The sequence below is a fragment of the Amblyomma maculatum genome, chromosome 7 (genome assembly GCF_055883805.1).
Source record: "Amblyomma maculatum isolate TAMU_Amacu chromosome 7, ASM5588380v1, whole genome shotgun sequence".
NCBI classification, from domain to species: Eukaryota; Metazoa; Arthropoda; class Arachnida; order Ixodida; family Ixodidae; genus Amblyomma; species Amblyomma maculatum.
This window is the reverse complement of record NC_139350.1, coordinates 58,054,298-58,074,200: the sequence shown is the minus strand read 5'-3', so window position 1 is coordinate 58,074,200 and position 19,903 is coordinate 58,054,298. Positions and strand designations below refer to the sequence as shown.

Below are 19,903 nucleotides of genomic sequence, written 5' to 3'. Positions count from 1 at the left end.
CCGTTCAAACTTTGAGCTCCAGTGTAGCTGACGCCATAGACTTCTGCCGAGATTTAAAACTCCCACAGTTCAAACACTCTGAATCAACAGGGAATTTTATTCGCTTGTTTGGCAGGCTTTTTGACTTCTTCAATTCGCGCAACCCTGTTGTAAAGAATTTTAAGGCCCCACTCAAACCTGCCGACAAGGGAACATGGATGATGTTTTTTGAAGAAGCAAAGGCCTACATAAAGGGGCTCACTGACGTAATAGGCACGCCTATCTTCAAGACGCCTAGAAAAACTCAATTTCTTGGCTTTCTTGTCACAATTGAGAGCATAAAATGCCTGGCATCCACTCTCCTCCTGAGTGGAGCTCCTCTGTTGCGCTATCTTCTCAGTTATAAGCTTTCCCAGGCCCACATTGAACTGTTCTTTGCTGCTGTGAGATCAAGAGGGGGATGGAATAACAACCCCACAGCAGCTCAGTTTGTATCAGCGTGCAAGCGGCTAGTCACCCGCAACCAAACCAAAGGTGGTGGAGGCAATTGCACATCTTTCGATGAAACACGCATCCTGTATGTATCCAGCCATGTTCGCGCTGATGAGTTAGACATGACAGCAGCAAAACTGAATGGCACCGAAGACCTCGTGCAGCATGCTGATTTTCTCAGTGAAAGTGAACTAGATCTCGAAATTGTAAACCTCCGTATATTGTCTGCCTACTTGGAAAATGTTGTCCGATACATTGCTGGCTTTGTGTGCCGTATGGTAAAGCTCAAAATCCAGTGCACCATATGCCACTCAGCTACTATTGCTGAGACATGTTCTTCAGCGCTCTTGAACAGAAAGAACCATGGAGGCCTTGCCAAGCCGTCGTCTTCTACCGCGTACATCTGTGAGGTTGCCGAGAAAGTCATTCGGCTCCAGCAGAAGGTTAATGGTGGCAGCCTTCCAAAAGAGCCAAATGTCGATAGCACCTTGACAGCCAAGGTCATGGATAAGCTCTCAACAACTCGGCTCGGGCAGCTTTACCGGGAAATACACGAGCACATGTTTGAGTCAGCTGCCGATTCGAATCATTTTGTGCGTCTGGTGAAATGTGTCATTGGATGCTACATAAAGATTAGAATGCACCACGCTGAAAAGCAAGCAACAGCAAAGGTGAATGGCCCAAACATCCCCAAGCGTTTGACAAAGTCGGTGCTTTTCAACCACCAATTAGGTGAAGTGTTGTAATGTGTTATGTGAAAAAACTGCTAGTTTTCTTGTCAAATAAACGTGTTTTTATTTCCATACATATTTAGCTCCTACTCAAAGCCTCAAACAAGTAAGTTATGTGTGTTGATGTTTGCTCCTATAGTTGTTCAAAACCCGAGTCACAACTAGTAAAGGGACAACAATTGATAAATTGATTTTCCCAGTGAAAGTGAACTAGATCTCGAAGTTGTAAACCTCCCTATATTGTCTGCCTACTTGAAAAATGTTGTCCGATACATTGCTGGCTTTGTGTGCCGTATGGTAAAGCGCAAAATACCGTGCACCATATGCCACTCAGCTAGTATTGGTCCAGCAAAAGAAGACTTTACCTTTTAGGGCTGTAACTATAACACATCAGGTTTTGGAGCTTGATGGTTTAAAAATAGGTATTTTAAAGCTGAATCTAGCAGTACAGCATAGTGTGCCGCAGAAAGTTTTTGACAACCTGCTCTGCAGCATACATTAAAATCTTGGTACATGGCACTGGGGGAGATAGTTTTGTTATGAAGCATCCAGTCCAGCCTACAGTACAGAGCGATTTTCGAACACTTAATGCAATAAATCAAAGATTAGTGGGGGAACCTCTCTCTGCTATCCAACATTTCAACAAGACTTCTCTGGAAGACAAACTCCCACCCTTCAAAAAAAAAACGGTAAATACTGTATGTGTACGCTACTGTTTTGCACTTCGAAAATCCCTATAATGCCGGCAATGCAAGCAAAGTACTCGCGGACCTTTTGAAATGCTACTTAGTAACAAGGTATTGCGTAGATATTGGAGCGAAACCTGGTCGAATTACAGGTTATTTTTACCTTAAAGGCGCAGGACGCTACAAACGCTATGAATTTGTGTTAACAGTTGACAACTTCATGGTGTAAGCTGTAAATCACGGTGCTGTAAAGTATGTTGCACTGGCTGCATTTATCAGCCGCTGAGCGACACGACCGCGCATTTCGTTCGAGCTACTGTTAGTATTTATAGGCAGCACAGCTAGGATATACTTCAAACATTATTGTTTACGCCTTTAACTATTCCTTACGTGTTTTTCCAATAGTCAGTTTGGACCCTGCAGTTATAATTGCAACAAAACGCAGAAAAAAGCCAATCCTACCATTGAAAACCACAGCCATGACAACAGCAGACGCGCGACTTCCGGGACAAGCACACAAACTTCCGGCAGCCGTGTCGGCGCGTGGACCCCAAAGCGGCGATGCGCCATCCAGCAAAACCCTAGTGGAGATCAGTGGTATAAGCCGTCGAACAGCCGCTCGCTTGCGAAGGCGTTTATATAAGCTGAGAATTGCGGATACTCCGAAGTGCTATGCCTTGGATGAGGCAAGAACTCTTAGTGCGAGTGCTCGCTACACCCGCCTGCAAGCCGAATCTACTTATCCTGCCGACATCGGCCTCCGTGAAGTAGCGGCGCGTAAAAATAATTAAGCTGAGAAAGCTAAACGACCAATGGGAACTCCCGAAGAACGAGGAGAGGTTTGCAAAGCGACGACGCAAGGCGGTGGAGAACAAGGTGCGACAAGAACAAAAAAAAAAAAAAAAATGATTCGGCATCCTTCACAGCATCTACTGATTTCGCTTCGTATATCCTGGCTTAGCTGAGTTAAGCCCCTAGCAATGTTTTTACCGCAATTGTACGTGGCGCTGGAATAAAACATTTTTATGTCGCTCTCAGTTGTTTTAATTTAATGATGCAGGGCCAATAACGATACTTATTAGAGGTATATAAATTACGTTGATATCCATTTCTCAAAGAAGAACACGGGAAGTACACTAAACTTAGAAAAAAAAATGGCGATGTAGTCCGTGCTGCGCCTAGATTATTCCGCTGCAGGAATGCATGCGCACTCACCCCTGTTGTCTTACTTAAGCAAAGTAAAGTTTTTGTTGAAACATATATCTAATCACGCGTGCAGGACAGTGAGTAACGGTATGTGCTAACTGAAGATAAGCCATTCATGCTGGTTGCATGGACGTGTCGTACAAAGATGTAATCAGTGAAAGATGCACTATTTGTCGTGGCTTGAAGAGGGTCAACAATTGTGACCCCAAGAAGTCTGCGCACGAACTCTGGAAACATTGCCACTGTGATTAGTGTCAGGTAAGGAAACAGACGCTCATGGAATCCTGACCAAGAATGACCCTTTTTAATGTTTCGCATGTAGTATATGCAGCCAAAACGGTCATATGGCTTCTGTAAGAGCTGGGTGAAGGAAAGGAAAGCATAGGGCATATCTAGCGCATATCGGCTTCCCCTCTTTAGCATACGGTAATTGTGCTACGCACATTCTGATACGCACACAGTGCGTATCAGAATGACACCACAATTAGCGTCGTCATTAAATTCGCCGCAAATGATGAGGGATGCTTCCAGTACCCTTGGAATGCATCAGACACGTTTCGAGAGAGGCGGAACGTAAATACGTCTGCGTGCTGTGCGATGTCAGTGCACATTAAATACTTCAAGGCTTTAGAATTTATTCCTGAGCTCTTCGCCGCAAAACTTTCTTTTCTCTCCCAATCCCACTCTCCTCCCTTCCATTACAGCTCACTACTGCTGTCCATGGAGTGTGTGACGGATACTGCGCTTTTCTATTCTTATTAACCAATTTACATTTATGGTTCCGCGTCACACGCGCTAGAATCCCTCGCAGATTATCTTCTGCATACCGTTCGCATTTATTGTTCGCTCACTTGACATAATTTTTAAAGTCATAATAATAAAAATTGCACGGAATATTTTAAACTTTTCTGAAACTCACTAGGGCCCCTATGGTTCTCCTGTAGCCTTTTGTGGACGCAACCTTGACTGACAGAGGGACTTGAAAATGTGGCCGTTAAATGTATTTCTGCATTAAAAGCTCTTTGGATGGATGGCAATAAGATGTATTTGCAACATTCCGTAATACTCTTTTCTGCAGCAGGTGTAAATTAAATAAATTCGTTTTACCCTGTGGACAATCACATTAAGCTGCAATATTGCAAAAACAGTGTATAAAAGCGTGGTATATAACAAGAGCTTTATTTTGAGAGTCCGCAGGTATTTTAGATGATGGCGCTGCGGGAGCTAAAGCGAGGAAGAACAACCTCCTACTGCGTCGGGCTTCGAACTGGTTTGGTGCAGCAATGCATATCAATAAGACAAAATTTTCAACTCCCATTGTCCCTCTCGGTTCTCCAAATAACGACTAGAGGGCCCAGTTGGTGTTGCATACTATTCAGAAGTGTGGCGCAACAAACACAAACACAAGAGAAGAGACACAACACACGTGCACACTACCAACTGTAATAAGGATCTGAAAACACTTTTTCTTCACCACTCCTCTTCTTCTACACTGAAGTACTTCTTCTCATCTTCCTCTTCTTTGCCAAGGGGATATTGGCACTTTCTTCCTCGCAGAACATAAACATCGTCCAAGCATGGCAGTCACCAATTCTACACTGTCTTGTTTCTCCACACCTCTGCTTTGCCCAGAAACTCATACCACGCTGGACAGTACCAAGATCACCACATAGTCACATAGTCACAGACTAATAACCACCACCACACATTTACATTAGGACATGTCCATCCACAACACATCACTTGTGAAGTCCCTATGTATTGAAAAACACTTTAACCTGCTACCGTCTACGAAGCCACGAAGTCCATGTACTTGAGGGAAAAAGATTCTTTAAACTACCATGGCCACAATACGTGAGAGGTGTCCAAGAATAACAGCTTTAGGCCAAGAATAACAGCTTGAGGCCCGATAATAAACTCGTTCTTTGCATTACTCAAGAGGATTGCTCAATAAAAGTAAATTCTTTTCTACGTAAACTCAAGGAAGCTTCACTAATACATCTGTCTTCTTTCTTCTGCATCCAGTACGCCTCTAAAATTTCGCGCGCCATCTTATCCCGACTCTTCCCTAAATTGTTAAGCCTGCTAAACAACGGCTAAACAACGGCTCACACTTGCACTTCAAACAATGCAGAGGTAAATTTGACCCCTTCCTATGGATTTCTCGTGTTCCGTCATTCTATCATTGATACATCTTCCAGTTTGCCCTATATATACTTTACCGCACATTAGTGGAATCTCATAAATACCTCCCACCCGACATCCAATAAAACTCTTTACATGCTTCTTTTCGCATTGTCCTTCATTTCTCCTCCCTATTAATGCACATAACCCACCCAGTTTTTTGGGGGCAGAAAACACAACTGGCACCTCCAACCTACCTGCCACCTTTTTCAGGCAGTGTGCAACTCTATGCATATAAGGGATCACTTGTGGTCGTTTATTTCTCAACATATCTGCCGTTCTTTTTTTCCCTTTCATTTTCTGAAGCAGAGACTCTGCTACCCCACAAATAATCATAACCGGGAAACCAGTCACCTCAAGCCTTTGTAATTGATTATTGAAGCTTTCCTCTGCCATACGTACACATGATTTTAACAAGGCCGACTCCAAACAAAGGGAAGCTATCCCTCTTTTAACAGTCTTTGAATGGGCTGAACCATATGGAAGTAACTCTTTTTTAGCCCTGGGAAAATACTTCTAACACACTTCCCTATCACAAATTTTCATATTTAAATCAAGAAACTGCAGTTTGTTGTCCACCGGTAGCTCATGAGTAAACGTAAGTCCTTTTCCTTGTATCTTAAAAATAGAAAGAACACCACTTTCCACACTTTGAATCACTGCAGAGCCCTTATCCACAATGACTAAGAAATCATCAACATATCAAAATATTTTAAAACCTGAACCATTAAGGGATGTATAAATTGCTCTGTCAACAGAAGATAAAAAGATGTTACATAGAACTGGGGCAACGCATGACCCTATACAAATGCCCCTTGTCTGCACATACATATCGGTCCCAAACGACACAACAGTGGACTTAAGGTAAAACTCGAGTAGGGCTAGAAAATTGTCAACATTGACACCAGCAGAGTTCTGAAAGTCTATAGTGTCATCACTTTCAATGCATTCCCGCACCGATTAAAACAATTCTAAATGCGGCACCGAATAGAACAAATCCTCTACATAAATAGAAAAAAAAGTACCCAAGATTGGTTTGATCTTTTAAAAATTGATCACTTCAAAAGAATTCTTAGTAGCAAAGGGATCATGAACCTCCAAACCTTTTAAATGTTTAAGAAGATACCGGCTGATCTGCTGCTGCCACGCATCACGTTCACTGACAATACATCTGAAAGGCGAGTCCGGTTTATGAGTCTTAACAGTGAAAAACACATCCAAACAAGCGTTCTTGCAATCACTAATCCCCTTTACCAACCTGGTTAGCTGCATATCATTACATAACGCAATAGCTTTTGTTCTGCAAACTTTCTTCTTCACTTTAACGAAATTTTTCTCAATTGCAATTGTGGCCTTCTCTTCAAATAGTCCAGCCGGTATCACAGCAAAACCCCCTTCTTTGTCCGTTTGAAGTAATCGAAGATTCTTCCTTTGAAAAAACTTCACCACTTCTGCAGTACATTCCTTTGGTACCTTGTCCTTGTTCCCAGACGTCCTCGTAATACTATCAAGTCCATCCAGTAAGCATCGGTCCCGATCTTCACCAGCTTTATCCGCTATCTTTCTGTTGAAGGACAGAAGCTCACAAGCTGGAATCTTGGGCGGTACACTATATTTCGGGCCCTTCTTTAGGGTATCAGCAACTTTTTCTGGAATAGAGATATCCCCCAAAACAACCAGCAGCCTAGGCTTTGCATTATGCTTTTCCATTTTTCTTGGCAACAAAGCCACATAACGTAGCCACAAAAACTCTGTTGTCTGGGTCACTAGACGCCATGTTGTCTTCAATTTTCTTCCCGCAACCCACGCAGGGTGTATTGTGTAACATATAATACGAATCGAGTCTTTGAAAATCCGAATTTGCCTCCATAACTCTGATTTCAAAATTCGCAAATCCTCTTAACGTGGCCAACGGACGGCTGAATCACACCGCAAAAACCACTCACTTCTGCTGGAACCAAACCCTTTCGCAAACAGAAGGTAATGCATCTTGCCCGGCATGTCGAAGAAGCGATCCGAGCGATGAGCACATGTACTTGAGCGTAGTTAGGATGAGAACACATAAAAGGGCCCACAGTACAAGAAAGCTATCTAAAAATAACGGCTTGAGGGACTAGTTGGTGCTGCATACTATTCAGAAATGTGGCGCAACAAACACAAACACAAGAGAAGAGACACAACACACGCGCACACTACCAACTGTAATAACGATCTGAAAACACTTCCTCTTCACCACTCCTCTTCTTCTACACTCAAGTACATCTTCTCATCTTCCTCTTCTTTGCCAAGGGGATACTGGCACGTTCTTCCTCGAAGAATATAAACATCGTCCAAGCAAGGCAGTCAGTGAAGTATCATGTGATCGCATTGTGCGCGATTGGTATGTAGTGTCACGGGATGCTGTGACGTGTGTGAATGGCAACGCCGAGAGGGGGAGCGTGGAACTTGTTAAGAAGTCAGCGCGCAGATCGCTCGTGCGGGTCTCTTAATCTGTACGGCCCAGCATGCCGAATAAACATGTTGCTTAGTCGCTCTGCCTCTGCTTCGCTCGCCGCGGCTACAACATAATTGGCGACGAGGATGGGATCCCGCTGGACTACGTAAAACGCATCGCGGCGTTCGTGATCCCGCTGGACTACGTAAAACGCATCGCGGCGTTCGTGATCCTGCTGTACTGCGTGAAACTCATCGCGGCGTGCGTGGAAGCACCGGCGTTCGTGGAGAGCGTTTGGGCGAGGCACAGGGATGGCAACGCTTGGAAGTTTCGACCAGTTCGTCGAGAACGGAGACGAGGATTTTGGGTCCTACGTGGAAAGGTTCGAGCACTTCCTGAAGGCCTCCCAGGTGAGCGACGACCTCAAGGTCTCGATGTTTATTACGGCAATAGGCAAGAGGGCTTACAAGACGCTGAAGACTTTGCTAGAGCCTAAAACGCCAGAGGACAAGACTTATGCGGAACTCGTAGAAGTGCTGCGAAGTCATTCACCCCAAAGTCCATGGTCATCGCAGAACGATTCAAGTTTAATCGGCGGTACCAGCATCAGGGAGAGTCCATAGCAGCATATGCAGTGGAGTTGAGGCGTTTGGCAGCTTCATGCGAATTCGGGGAATTCCTCGATGAGGCTCTTCGAGACCGCTTTGTAGTGGGCCTCTGCGACAGCGCAACGCAAGCAGAGTTGCTGAAGAGAAGCAAGTTGACGTTTTCGGACGCCTGCGACGTTGCGAAAAGCATCGAGCTAGCGCGGAAGGAAAGTCGGGAATTTCAACCGACCGGGACGCAAGGTACAGTCGACGCCGTACGTCATAAGCCAGGCGGTGGGAAACGCCAGCAGCAGCTTTCAACCGGTGCAGGACTAGCAAGGGACCGAGTGTCTGAATCGCCGGTCTGTTTTCGGTGTGGCTCAGCGCACGAAGCATCGAACTGCAAATTTCGCAAGTATCGTTGTCGTGCATGCAAGCGTTACGGACACTTGGCGAAAATGTGCAAGTTCAAGTCTAGAGACGCGGCTAATTCGGTAGCTGTGGAGGACGCGAATTGTGACCAAGTGTTGTTGTACAATGTCTATTCTTGTGCAGAACGCCCAGGGCATTATGAAATCTGTCTCAAGGTAGCCAAGAAGGATGTTAACATGCAAATAGACACGGGTGCGTCTGTTTCCATTGTGCCAGAAACGCTATACAGGAAATCGTGGCCCAGTCTACCTAAAGAGCTTTGCCACATAAAGCTGAGGACATACGGTGGGTCGCCGCTAACAGTCACAGGGAAGTTGACGGTTCCAGTCGAACATAATGGTCAGTGCAAGCAACTTCCGCTCATTGTCGTTAAAACCGACAACAATAGCGACATTGCGTTGCTAGGACGTGACTGGCTGGAGGCTCTTAAGCTACACTGGTCAAGTGTGCATGGCGTGTGTTTGGACAAAGTTGCGGAGCTACTTGAGAAGTACGCAAAGGTGTTCGAGCCCACTCTGGGGCTGATCAAAGGTAGTCCAGTCAGGCTGGTTTTGAAGGAGGGGAGCAACCCCGTATTTTGCAAAGCGCGACAGGTGCCATTTTTTTTAGGGAAACCGTGTCACTTGAATTGCAGTCTCTTGTGAACAGGGGAGTGTTAGTCCCTGTACAGAAAAGCGACTGGGCGACGCCCCTAGTTGTTGTGCCTAAGGCGAACAACAAAGTCAGAGTGTGTGGGGACTTCAAGGTTACATTGAATCCGTGCCTGCGAACTGACCATTATCCACTTCCCGTGATGGAAGATTTGTTTGCAAAGTTGTCAGGATGCAAGTATTTCACAGTGCTTGATTTGTCGACTGCGTACCAACAGCTGGAACTGCATCCGGAGGCACAATCAATGGTGATTGTCAATACACACCTGGGGCTTTTTCAAGTACACGCGCTTGCCCTATGGCATCACAAGTGCACCTGCTATTTTCCAGTCTGTCATGGATGATGTGTTAAAAGGGCTTGAGCGGGTAAGCTGCTACTTGGATGATGTGCTTATCGCAGGTTCAACATTTGACGAATGTTTTCATCGAGTGGAAAGGGTGTTGGCACGTTTTCTAGAAAGAGGCATGCGATTGCAAAAGGAAAAGTGTAAATTCTTTCAGACATCTGTCTCTTACCTAGGCCACATTCTTGGACGACAAGGGCGTTCGGCCATCAGGTGAAAAGGTGAAAGCGATAAAAGAGGCACCAAGTCCAAAAGATGCGGCACAGTTGCGAGCTTACCTGGGCTTGATTAACTTCTACGGGAAGTTTGTACCGAACATGTCAGCTAAGCTTAAGCCTCTGTATAATGCTCTAAAAAAAGAAAAGGGATTTCAGTGGTCACAGGAAGCTGAGCAAGCGTTTCAAGAAAGTAAGAGCTGGTTGACACAAAGCAATGTGCTGACATACTACGACCAGAAAAAGCCGATAGGACTAGTGTGCGACGCTTCGGCTTACGGCGTAGGAGCCATTCTTTTTCATAAGATTGGAAGCGACGAAAGGCCAATTGCCTATGCTTCCAGAACGTTAAGTAAAGCAGAGCAGGGGTATGCTCACATCGAAAAAGAAGCCTTGGCTGTTGTTTTTGGGCTGAAAAAGTTCCACAAATATCTGTTCGGGCATCGCTTTGAGATTTACTCCGACCATCAGCCATTGGTAGGCTTGCTCGCTCATGGTAAGCCCGTACCAGTGATGACAGCAGCCCGCATGCAGCGCTGGGCTTTACTGCTTGCAGCGTACGATTATCGTTGGGTTTACCGCAAAGGTCGAGAGGTTGGAAATGCTGACGGTTTTTCAAGGTTACCACTTGCAAATCACAATGATGTCTCGGATTATGCACGTTTCTTTTCAGTTGTTGATGAAGTGCCATTGTCTGCTGTTGAAATTCAGAAGTGCACTCGAACTGACAGAGTATTGTCGAAAGTGCTGTGTTATACTATGAGTGGTTGGCCGCCGCATGTTAAAGATGATGAGTTAATGCCTTATTTAATTCGTCGACATGAGCTATCTGTAGATCAGCAGTGTGTTACATGGGGAAATCGAGTGATTATACCTCGTGGGTGGTGCAAACAGGTGTTGCATCTTTTGCACGAAGGACACCCCGGGATGACGCGCATGAAAATGCTCGCCCGTAGCTTTGTGTGGTGGCCTCAGCTCACGGAGGACATTGAGCAGATTGTGAAAAGCTGTGACACGTGTCAGTTAACACAAAATGCTCCGCCACGTATTCCACTGATAACTTGGGGTTGGCCAACTCGCAGATGGCAAACAATCTATCTGGACTTTGCTTTTACCGATAACCAGTGGCTCCTAGTCCTAGTGGATGTGCATTCCAAGTGGACAGAAGTGTTCGTCATGCCATCCACCTCTACCGAGAAGACCATTGGAAAGCTGCGGAGTGTCTTTGCGTCCTACGGCCTGCCAGAAGAAGTAGTTACGGACAATGGTCCACAGTTCTGTGCCAAGAATTTCGCAGACTTTCTCCGCAGGAATGGGTTGCGGCATACCAGGACGCCACCGTACCACCCCGCATCAAATGGAAGCGCAGAGCGGTACGTACAGACCATTAAGCGGGACCTTTTGCGACAGGTTCTCGACGAGAGAAGAACGGGGATCAAGAAAACCTTGCAACATCGGGTTGACCAATTTCTGTTCACGTACCGAAACACACCAACCGCAACCACGGGGCTGACACCCGCGGAATTGTTTCTGTCATGGAAGCCGTGCACACGCCTGACCTTTATCCAACCGAACTTGGAAAAACGTATGGACGACAGGTTCTACCAGACGAAAGAGAAGGCTAACGAGAGAGGGCGGTCATGGAGATCATTTGAGGAAGGCGACCATGTGCTCGTCCAAGGACTACGTCCTGGGGAATCGAAGTGGTTGCGAGGCGTTATTGAACAGCGGTGCAGTACATCCATCTACAATGTTAGAATAGGGCAGGAACAGAGGTTTGTGCATGCTGACAACCTACGTGCGTGTTCGTTTCAAAGTGTTGAATCCGGGCCAACTGTGTATCCTTTTGTGCCTAGTTCACTGCCTGATTCTGTAACGGCAGAGTCGTTTACTAAGACCCCTTCCTTAGATACGTCTGAGCCACAGGATTCCTCAGCACCACAGCCTGCCCAAGCATCTACGTTGCGGGGACAGAACGCCAGTTCGCCTGCAAGGTCCACGCTGCCTGCACCACCGCTCCGGGAGCATGCGCCACCTCCGGACACGCCACCTCTTCGGCGCAGTGCTCGGTCTCGGAAGCCTCCTGATCGTTATACCCCATAGAGCTGGTGTAAAACAGTTAGGGGGAAAGGGAATGAAGTATCATGTGATCGCATTGTGCGCGATTGGTATGTAGTGTCACGGGATGCTGTGACGTGTGTGAATGGCAACGCCGAGAGGGGGAGCGTGGCACTTGTTAAGAAGTCAGCGCGCAGATCGCTCGTGCGGGTCTCTTAATCTGTACGGCCCAGCATGCCGAATAAACATGTTGCTTAGTCGCTCTGCCTCTGCTTCGCTCGCCGCGGCTACAACAGTCACCATTTCTACACTGTCTTGTTTCTCCACACCTCTGCTTTGCCCAGAAACTCATACCACGCTGGACAGTACCAAGATCACCAAATAGTCACATAGTCACACACTAATATCCACCATCACACATGTACATTAAGACATGTCCATCCACAACACATCACTTGTGAAATCCCTATGTATTGAAAAAAACTTTAACCTGACACCGTCTACGAAGCCACGAATTCCATGTACTTGAGGGGAAAAGATTCTTTAAACTACCATGGCCACAATATGTGAGAGGCGTCCAAGAATAACAGCTTTAGGCCAAGAATAACAGCTTGAGGCCCGATAATAAACTCGTTCTTTGCATTACTCAAGAGGATTGCTCAATAAAAGATTCTTTTCTACGTAGACTCAACGAAGCGTCACTAATACATCTGTCTTCTTTCTTCTGTATCCAGTACGCCTCTAAAATTTCGCGCGCCATCTTATCCCGACTCTTCCCTAAAATGTTAAGCCTGCTAAACAACGGCTCATACTTGCACTTCTGACAGTGCAAGTTCCTTACACCAAGGCTACAGGACAACCATAGGTTCCCTGGTGGTCTCAAAGTTAAAAAAAATTGCCGTGTGTCGTTGTAGTAAGTATTACTTAAATATAACCTCAAGTGACGCATCAGTTACTGCGAACGGTCTTTTTTATTTGCTACCTACAATACAACACAGTGCGAAGGCACACGATTGTCAGTCTATAAGAGAGCTTCAAGGGCGTGCAGTGCGACCATGGGCGTTTTCGGTCACTTTTCGAAAGAGTGGCTGCACGTCTCTACGCCACCACGATTAAACCAAAATGGCTAGTTTGTGCACTTCAAGAGTTCGTCTCTGCTGACACCATCAAATAACACGACAGTAAAGCTCGTGACGGCGCCATTTACGAAAGGTGCAAAGAAAACGTGTACTCACAGCAGTAAAACTGTCCAAAGGCCAAAGCTCACTTGCGGAGACATGTTTGCTGTCAGTTGCAATGTCGGCTGATGAGACGTGGTGAAAGCGCGTATACACATTTCTCCAAACACGGCCCAAAATGACATAAAAAATTCATGGCTGCGACTTTTATGAACCCCGCGACTGTGAGCACATACATTTCGCGGGCACAAGACGCTCACCTGATCTGCGGCGAGTTTGAAGTCGACGCTAAGAAATCACAAAGATTGCCAATGTTTACGCGTGGATTTCTCGGGATAACAATTATCAACAACCTACTTCAAGCCACTACCAGAAGTGCATTGCATACATCTTCATACGACAGGCCGATGTAACGAGCAAGAAATATGTAATATTCGTGGCCCAGCGCGGCAGCACAGGGCACAGTCGTGATTAAAAGTTGCGTGTAAAACTTCACTTTGTTGATGACAGCCGAACATGGATCAGCACGCCTGCATTGCTGCAGTGAAACAATGTAGGAGCAGCGCGGATTCGATCAATATTTGTTTTTTATTGCAGTCCTCGCGCTGCGGCACCTAGTGCCAACTTCTTGCTCCTTGGTCGGCGCGCGAGCAGCGTCTTGCCACCAGATCGCGGTGCGAGGGGCGCTACACGCTACAGCGCTAACGGCTGACGCTGCTTTAGATTACACGCAATCTATATGGTCATCCCATTTAAAGAGCATTGAATATTCTACTCCCAGTACTTTTACATATATAACTTGAACTTCGTCGGCTGCTAAGGGTACATATCATCCCATAATTTCACTCGTTTCGGCATGTAAAGCGCAGCTTTTGTTTTGTTAGCATTTATTTTTAAGTAGTTTCCTTTTCCCCACGCATCTTAGTCTTGAGGCGCCATATGTTATCGCTCCTCCAAATTGGCCACCCTGCTTTCGGCTAGAAATATTTGATATTGCCAGCATTGGAATTGGACTTTCTATAGGTGCACAAAGTGATATACCATTGATATAAAAAATAGAGGGTCTCTTAGATGTCTATTAAGAGAAGAATGGCGAAAGCCTACCTTTCCTCTCCTATCACTTGCCTCTCGTTGCTTGCCTCGCCTCTTATCTGCGTTCGTTGCAGTGCTACATCTAATAATGATTGCTTTACAGGAAAGGAAAGGCGCTGTATCCATCACACTTTCTCCGGCAAGTGTGAGTTTGGACGGCACACCATCGCTCACGTCGTGTGGCGTTCCTTGGCCCACGTTCAAGTGGGGGATTGCAGACGGCAAGAACGCCAGACAAGGATAACACACCTCGCGCACAGATCCAACGTCTCTTAATAAAAGGCGATGACAGATCTCGCGCACAACTCTCGCGCACGGGGTTTCGTTCCATGAGCCTAAAAAGGCTCTGGCCCAAATAAAAATAACAGAATCCCCGCAGCGGTGGCGCATTGGTTAGGGCGTTGGACAGCTCTACCCAAGGATGCGGGATAGAATCTCAGCCGCGGTGGCTGCTTTTTCATGGAGGTGAAAAGCAAGGCGCCCGTGTGCTGTCCGTTGCCAATGCATGTTAAAGAACATCATTTATTCGAAATTTCTTGAGCTCTCCACTACGGGCGCTCTCAGAGCCTAAGTCGCTTTGGGACGATAAACCCTATGAACCAAACCAACCAAACAATTAACAGCGATTTGAGTATGCTACCTTCTGGAACGGCGACGCGAGCTGATTGCAGAAAAGCTAATAATGTTATTTATTTCAACGTACTATGCTCTGTTGCTCAGATAAGGTATAAGTAGCTCATGGTGGGCTTCACCGATGCCCTGTCTGCGTAATTCTGGAATGAGGGTAGTGTGCTTGACCAGATCAAAACCTTTAAACAATCAAAACAGATTCCCAGCACAACGTTTTTTGCTAGATGATTCAATGATGATTTCTTCGCCTGTTAAGAGAGCTGTTTAGATTTTTTATGAAACCAAGCTGATAATCACCCCGAAGATTATGATGAGATAGAAACGATAGAATTTTCATGTGCAATATTCTTTGTGTACAGCCGCCCTGATTTTTAACAATATAGCGCGAGCGTCGACCAAACTGCTGCTCAGCGCCTTATAACAGTGATAAGCGTGCAACACGGCGAGAGTTCGCGCACGCGCACGAAGAGAGAGCGTCTTCTGCTACGCTGTTCGGATCACAAAGACACACGCCCTGTCACAATATCTGTTTGCGACGTTCCCCATTCTTGCGCATGCACGAACTCCCGCCGTGTTGCACGCTTATCGCCGTTGTAAGGTGCTGACCAGCAGTTTGGTCGATGCTCGCGCTATATTGTTAAAAATCAGGGCGGCTGTGCCTGTAAAAAATACAGGTAGTATAAAGACTGGACGATTGTTTTGGAAATCTTCATATCTCTTTATTTAAAAGCAGAAACTACACATGCATTCTGGATTGCCTGTGGAAAGACACTTGCAGGGAGAATTTGATTCTATACAAAAGTAGTAATGGGACAAATCATGTCAAGTGCACAGTTCACAGGAATCACCTGCATACCAGATCCGTACTCCAATTTACTACGCTTAACAGCCTTGACACAGGGGGTTAATTCTGCGCAGACTATTGGAGAAAAAACACCTAATTATTTTTTACACACTGAAAAAGGAAAAGTTGATCGTCACATGTATCGCCTTTACTAAAGACATCGCAGTGATTGGTTAGCTTTAAGAAAAAACATTTTTAAAGAGTATAGACACGCCCCTTTTCGGTATCGTGATTATTGCTTTAATCGATCCACAACCATGCTCCAAAACCGAGGGACTGTAGCTCGAAAAACCCCTGCACAGCTCAGTTATTTATCAGTGCATTTATCGAGACCAGTTTCGGTTTCAGTCTCTCCGAGCACCGGCGCGGGATGACGTTAAAGATACGAGATCGCCACACTAGCGCCTCCTGCTGGCAAGACTTGTAATGACGTGAACACACATTCTTCTGACGCTCACGGGTAGTGTTTGTCGTATGCTTGCGAGTGCACGTGGGCCAAAATGTCGTCAAGCAGCGCTTCAGACCACCGTGCTTCAGGCTCCAGTTTAGAAATTATTTCGGGCGATGACGCGGATGTCGGTGACATTGCGAGGCACTTTGACTTTGACCCGTTCGCCAGTGACTCAAGCGACGACGCAGAAAGCAACAGCAGCGACGAAAGCTTGGAGGGTTGGCGTGTTGGAAATGTCAACTGGTAAGACATGTTGTAGATTACTTCTTCGAAACAGGCCATCAAGTACGGAATATTTTTATTCCTTTAGCACGTACTGTGAACGTTGTAGGTTAAGGAGACAGTAAAGTCTGCATACGTACTTTTTTGCCAGTTAGGCGCACAATATTGTACAGCATGCTACAGCATCAAAAATGGCCACCCTGGCAAATGTTTAACTACGGCCGCAAGCATGCTGTTTGGTTTGCTCATGCTGAAGCGGTTTTAAAATATGGGCTGTGCTTATCTCGCGAATACAGACATTAATACGTACAAAGCTATCAGTAAAAGATCTCAGGCCTGTAGCATTTCGATTGACATCTTTTTTTCTTTTTAGGTGCCAGTGCGGCCACTGCCGCGTTATGGATACGGCAGTAGAATCGATATGCTACCGCGAAATTCCGTGCGTGGTCACCTTGTTGCCCGAAGGAGCCTACTGCGTAACAGAACACCGCACTTTCGGGGTAGCGTGCCTCGATATCCCCGCCGTGGAGGTCGCTTATTATGTCCTGGCGGAAGTTCGGCCAGGTATCGTGCAGGCGATAGACATCCACAGGTAACGTAAAACTGGCTGCATGCGGCATGTGTTTGGCGTCAGCAATATCGAGAGCACACTGACCCGATTTTCATTGTGTGAGCGGGGGAAGGGGGTATAGGTAGGGACACCCTGCCCCTTTGGTTGCGGTCTCTCTGCAGAGTGCAAAATGGATTTCGATAGTTATTTTTGGGTATCTTACCTGTTCCCATTTCTATGGGCACTTTTTCTGATGTGCAAAAAAAAATCGCATAACGCGAACCTATTACAACGAATGCTTTTATTCATCAGTATTTTTTTAACAATATTGCTTGGCTTTCAGGAAATGCAATTGACATATAGTATAGCGATATAATTGCCTGGCACAAATTCACATGCTTCATATTAATGAAAAGCATTTTCTTGCTTGGTATATATTTTGTGGCTATCTTTTCCTTATATAGTTGATGTAATGTAGATTTAGATGTAGATTTTTTTCCAACAAATGACGAGCATGCTTGTTTTGGTTTGTAGTTTTCTGTAAGCATGCTTTTTCATCAGTCTCTTTTTGGGTATTCTGAAATAAATAAATCAATGCACAGTATTAGCATACATTGCTCAGCCAAATGATAGTGTCCACTTTTCAGCCGCTACAGCTACACAGCATACCGGCAGTTCGTGCGGTGGGTGTGGCACTGCCTTGGAAAAACAACCGAACTGTCCTGTCGAGCTGTGTGGTTAGGACCATACGTGACACATTCCCTTCAGAAGAATACTGTGGCTTTAGGTACCTCGAGTATTAAAGAAAAATTTCCAAACGAAAATGACTCACTTCTATTCAGATGCAGTGTACTTGAATAGAACATAGTACTCATAGAAGCAGGAACACACGTGGAATTTACAAAGAAAAATAACCAAAAAACATTCAATGAAAATTTGCATGCACATCTTTGTGATTCATCGCAGTGGCTGCACAAGAAGCAAAAGCACTGTGCCATATAAGCTCATGCCACTTTTTCCTTCAGTTGTATTGGACTATATACCACAGCAGTTACATGTAAAAACTAACCACAAAAAATAAAGTACCTGCGATTTCTGAAAACACCTGCATGAGCTAAGCACATGATCACAGTACTCATATGCTTGCAGGCAGTACGACAGCAAGGTTAGAGGATGCTCCGAATTGTAAACCTGCCGCTAACACAACAATATGGGAGGCAGTACTGAACACACACAACTGGCACACCTCATTCAGAGCAGCATACATCATGGATAGAAATAGCCGAAACAATTGAGAAGACATAACACAATGGAACTGCAGAGGACTCTCTAATAAAGTTTGGGGAAATGAAGACAAAATTATTGTACGGCAAGCTGCATTCATGGGCGTTCTTGATACAGAAACATAATAAGTTATATTCAATAACAGGATAAATAGGGTACCAGTGTCCGTCTATCCCTTATAACCGAGCAAGAGTAGAGTCCGAAATGCCAGGAACAACTGCAGTCTATATTAGGGCCAACATTCCCTAAACGCCACTTGACTTGAGCAAGTGGTGCAACAATCAGCAGGAAGTAGTTGCTGTACTCACGCATCCAAACAAAACGCCCCTGATATTAGTCCTTTATACGCTTGTCCAAGAAACACAGTACTTAATCTTAGATATGGGTTAAGCATATTCGTCATACCCTGGAATTGCGATACTAATCGGTGGAGATTTTAACGCTCCGCACACTGTATGGGGATATGATTCTGATTCTAAAAGGGGTGATGAAGTTTACACTGCCTTCACAGAAATGAAATTTACACTTCTAAATCATCCAGGAGTCGCTACACTGTCTGTAACACAAACACACTCACCAGACGGTACAGTGGAGATGATTGATAAAACAGGAATAACATCACCATTTACCAAATTGGAGTTATTGGCTTATATAGAAGAAGCGAATGGTAAAACTGCGCCTGGACATGACGATGTTCCTTATGAAATCTTCAAGAATTTAGAAGGAACCGCATTTGACAGCTTGTTGGATGTGGTAAGTGAGGCATGGCAAGGAGGAGAGATTCCACTAGGCTGAAAACACTCGGTGGTGGTCCAAATACAAAAGGCTGGGAAACCTCCCACAAGACTAGAATCTTTGCGGCCTATCTCGCTAACACACACAAATTAGAAGATTTATGAAAAGATGATAGCTACCCACCTGTCATGGTGGTTGGAAAGTAATCAAAAATACCATGCTTGGCACATAAAATGGACTGGCTATGCAGGCTGAAGAGGTCATACACGTGTCGCCTTATAGCCACCTTGTACACACTGTAGTGGCTATCGACGTGGCGAAGGCATACGACAACGTGTTACATGCCAAGATTCTTAGCAACATGGAATGTACGGGATTCCCTTACAGGCCATAAAAGCAGTACATAATCTGCTTAAGGACAGGACGACAACGTGTTACATGCCAAGATTCTTAGCAACATGGGATGTACGGGCATTCCTTTCAGGTCATAAAAGCAGTACATAATCTGCTTAAGGACAGGACATATTCTATGTGGATAAATGAAAAATGAATTTGCAATTAGTACATCTCGAACAGAAGCTTGCCACAAGGGCAGCACCTTTGGTAGCACCTTTGCTATTCAAAATGGCACTGATCTTTCTTAGCAGAGAGTGCTACGAATTTCTGGCTCCGCTGGACAGGCTGCCATTGGAAACTAACCCTGGCAACGTTTAATGCTAGAACCCTAGCTAGTGAAGCTAGTTTAGCAGTGCTGTTAGAGGAACTAGAGGGTATGAAATGGGATGTCATAGGGCTTAGTGAGGTTAGGAGGCCGAATGAGGCATATACTGTACTGAAGGATCGGCATGTACTGTGTTATCGAGGTTTATCGAAGAGGCGAGATCTAGGAGTAAGTTTCCTTGTCAATAAGTAGAGAGCG

The 19,903-nt window shown here is 45.4% G+C and overlaps 1 protein-coding gene and 1 pseudogene across 1 annotated transcript; both read left to right on the top strand.

The window, feature by feature from the left end:
• The first annotated feature begins 7,735 nt into the window (after positions 1–7,735).
• LOC146183328 (uncharacterized) lies at positions 7,736–9,375 on the top strand (annotated as a pseudogene).
• A 6,828-nt stretch (positions 9,376–16,203) lies between these two features.
• On the top strand, positions 16,204–17,826 carry LOC146183327 (uncharacterized). The gene is made up of 3 exons (XM_084608355.1): positions 16,204–16,436; positions 16,789–17,007; positions 17,613–17,826. The coding sequence occupies exons 1-3, from the start codon at positions 16,243–16,245 to the stop codon at positions 17,824–17,826; spliced, it is 627 nt and encodes a 208-aa protein (XP_084464481.1). The 5' UTR covers positions 16,204–16,242.
• Positions 17,827–19,903: the final 2,077 nt, after the last annotated feature.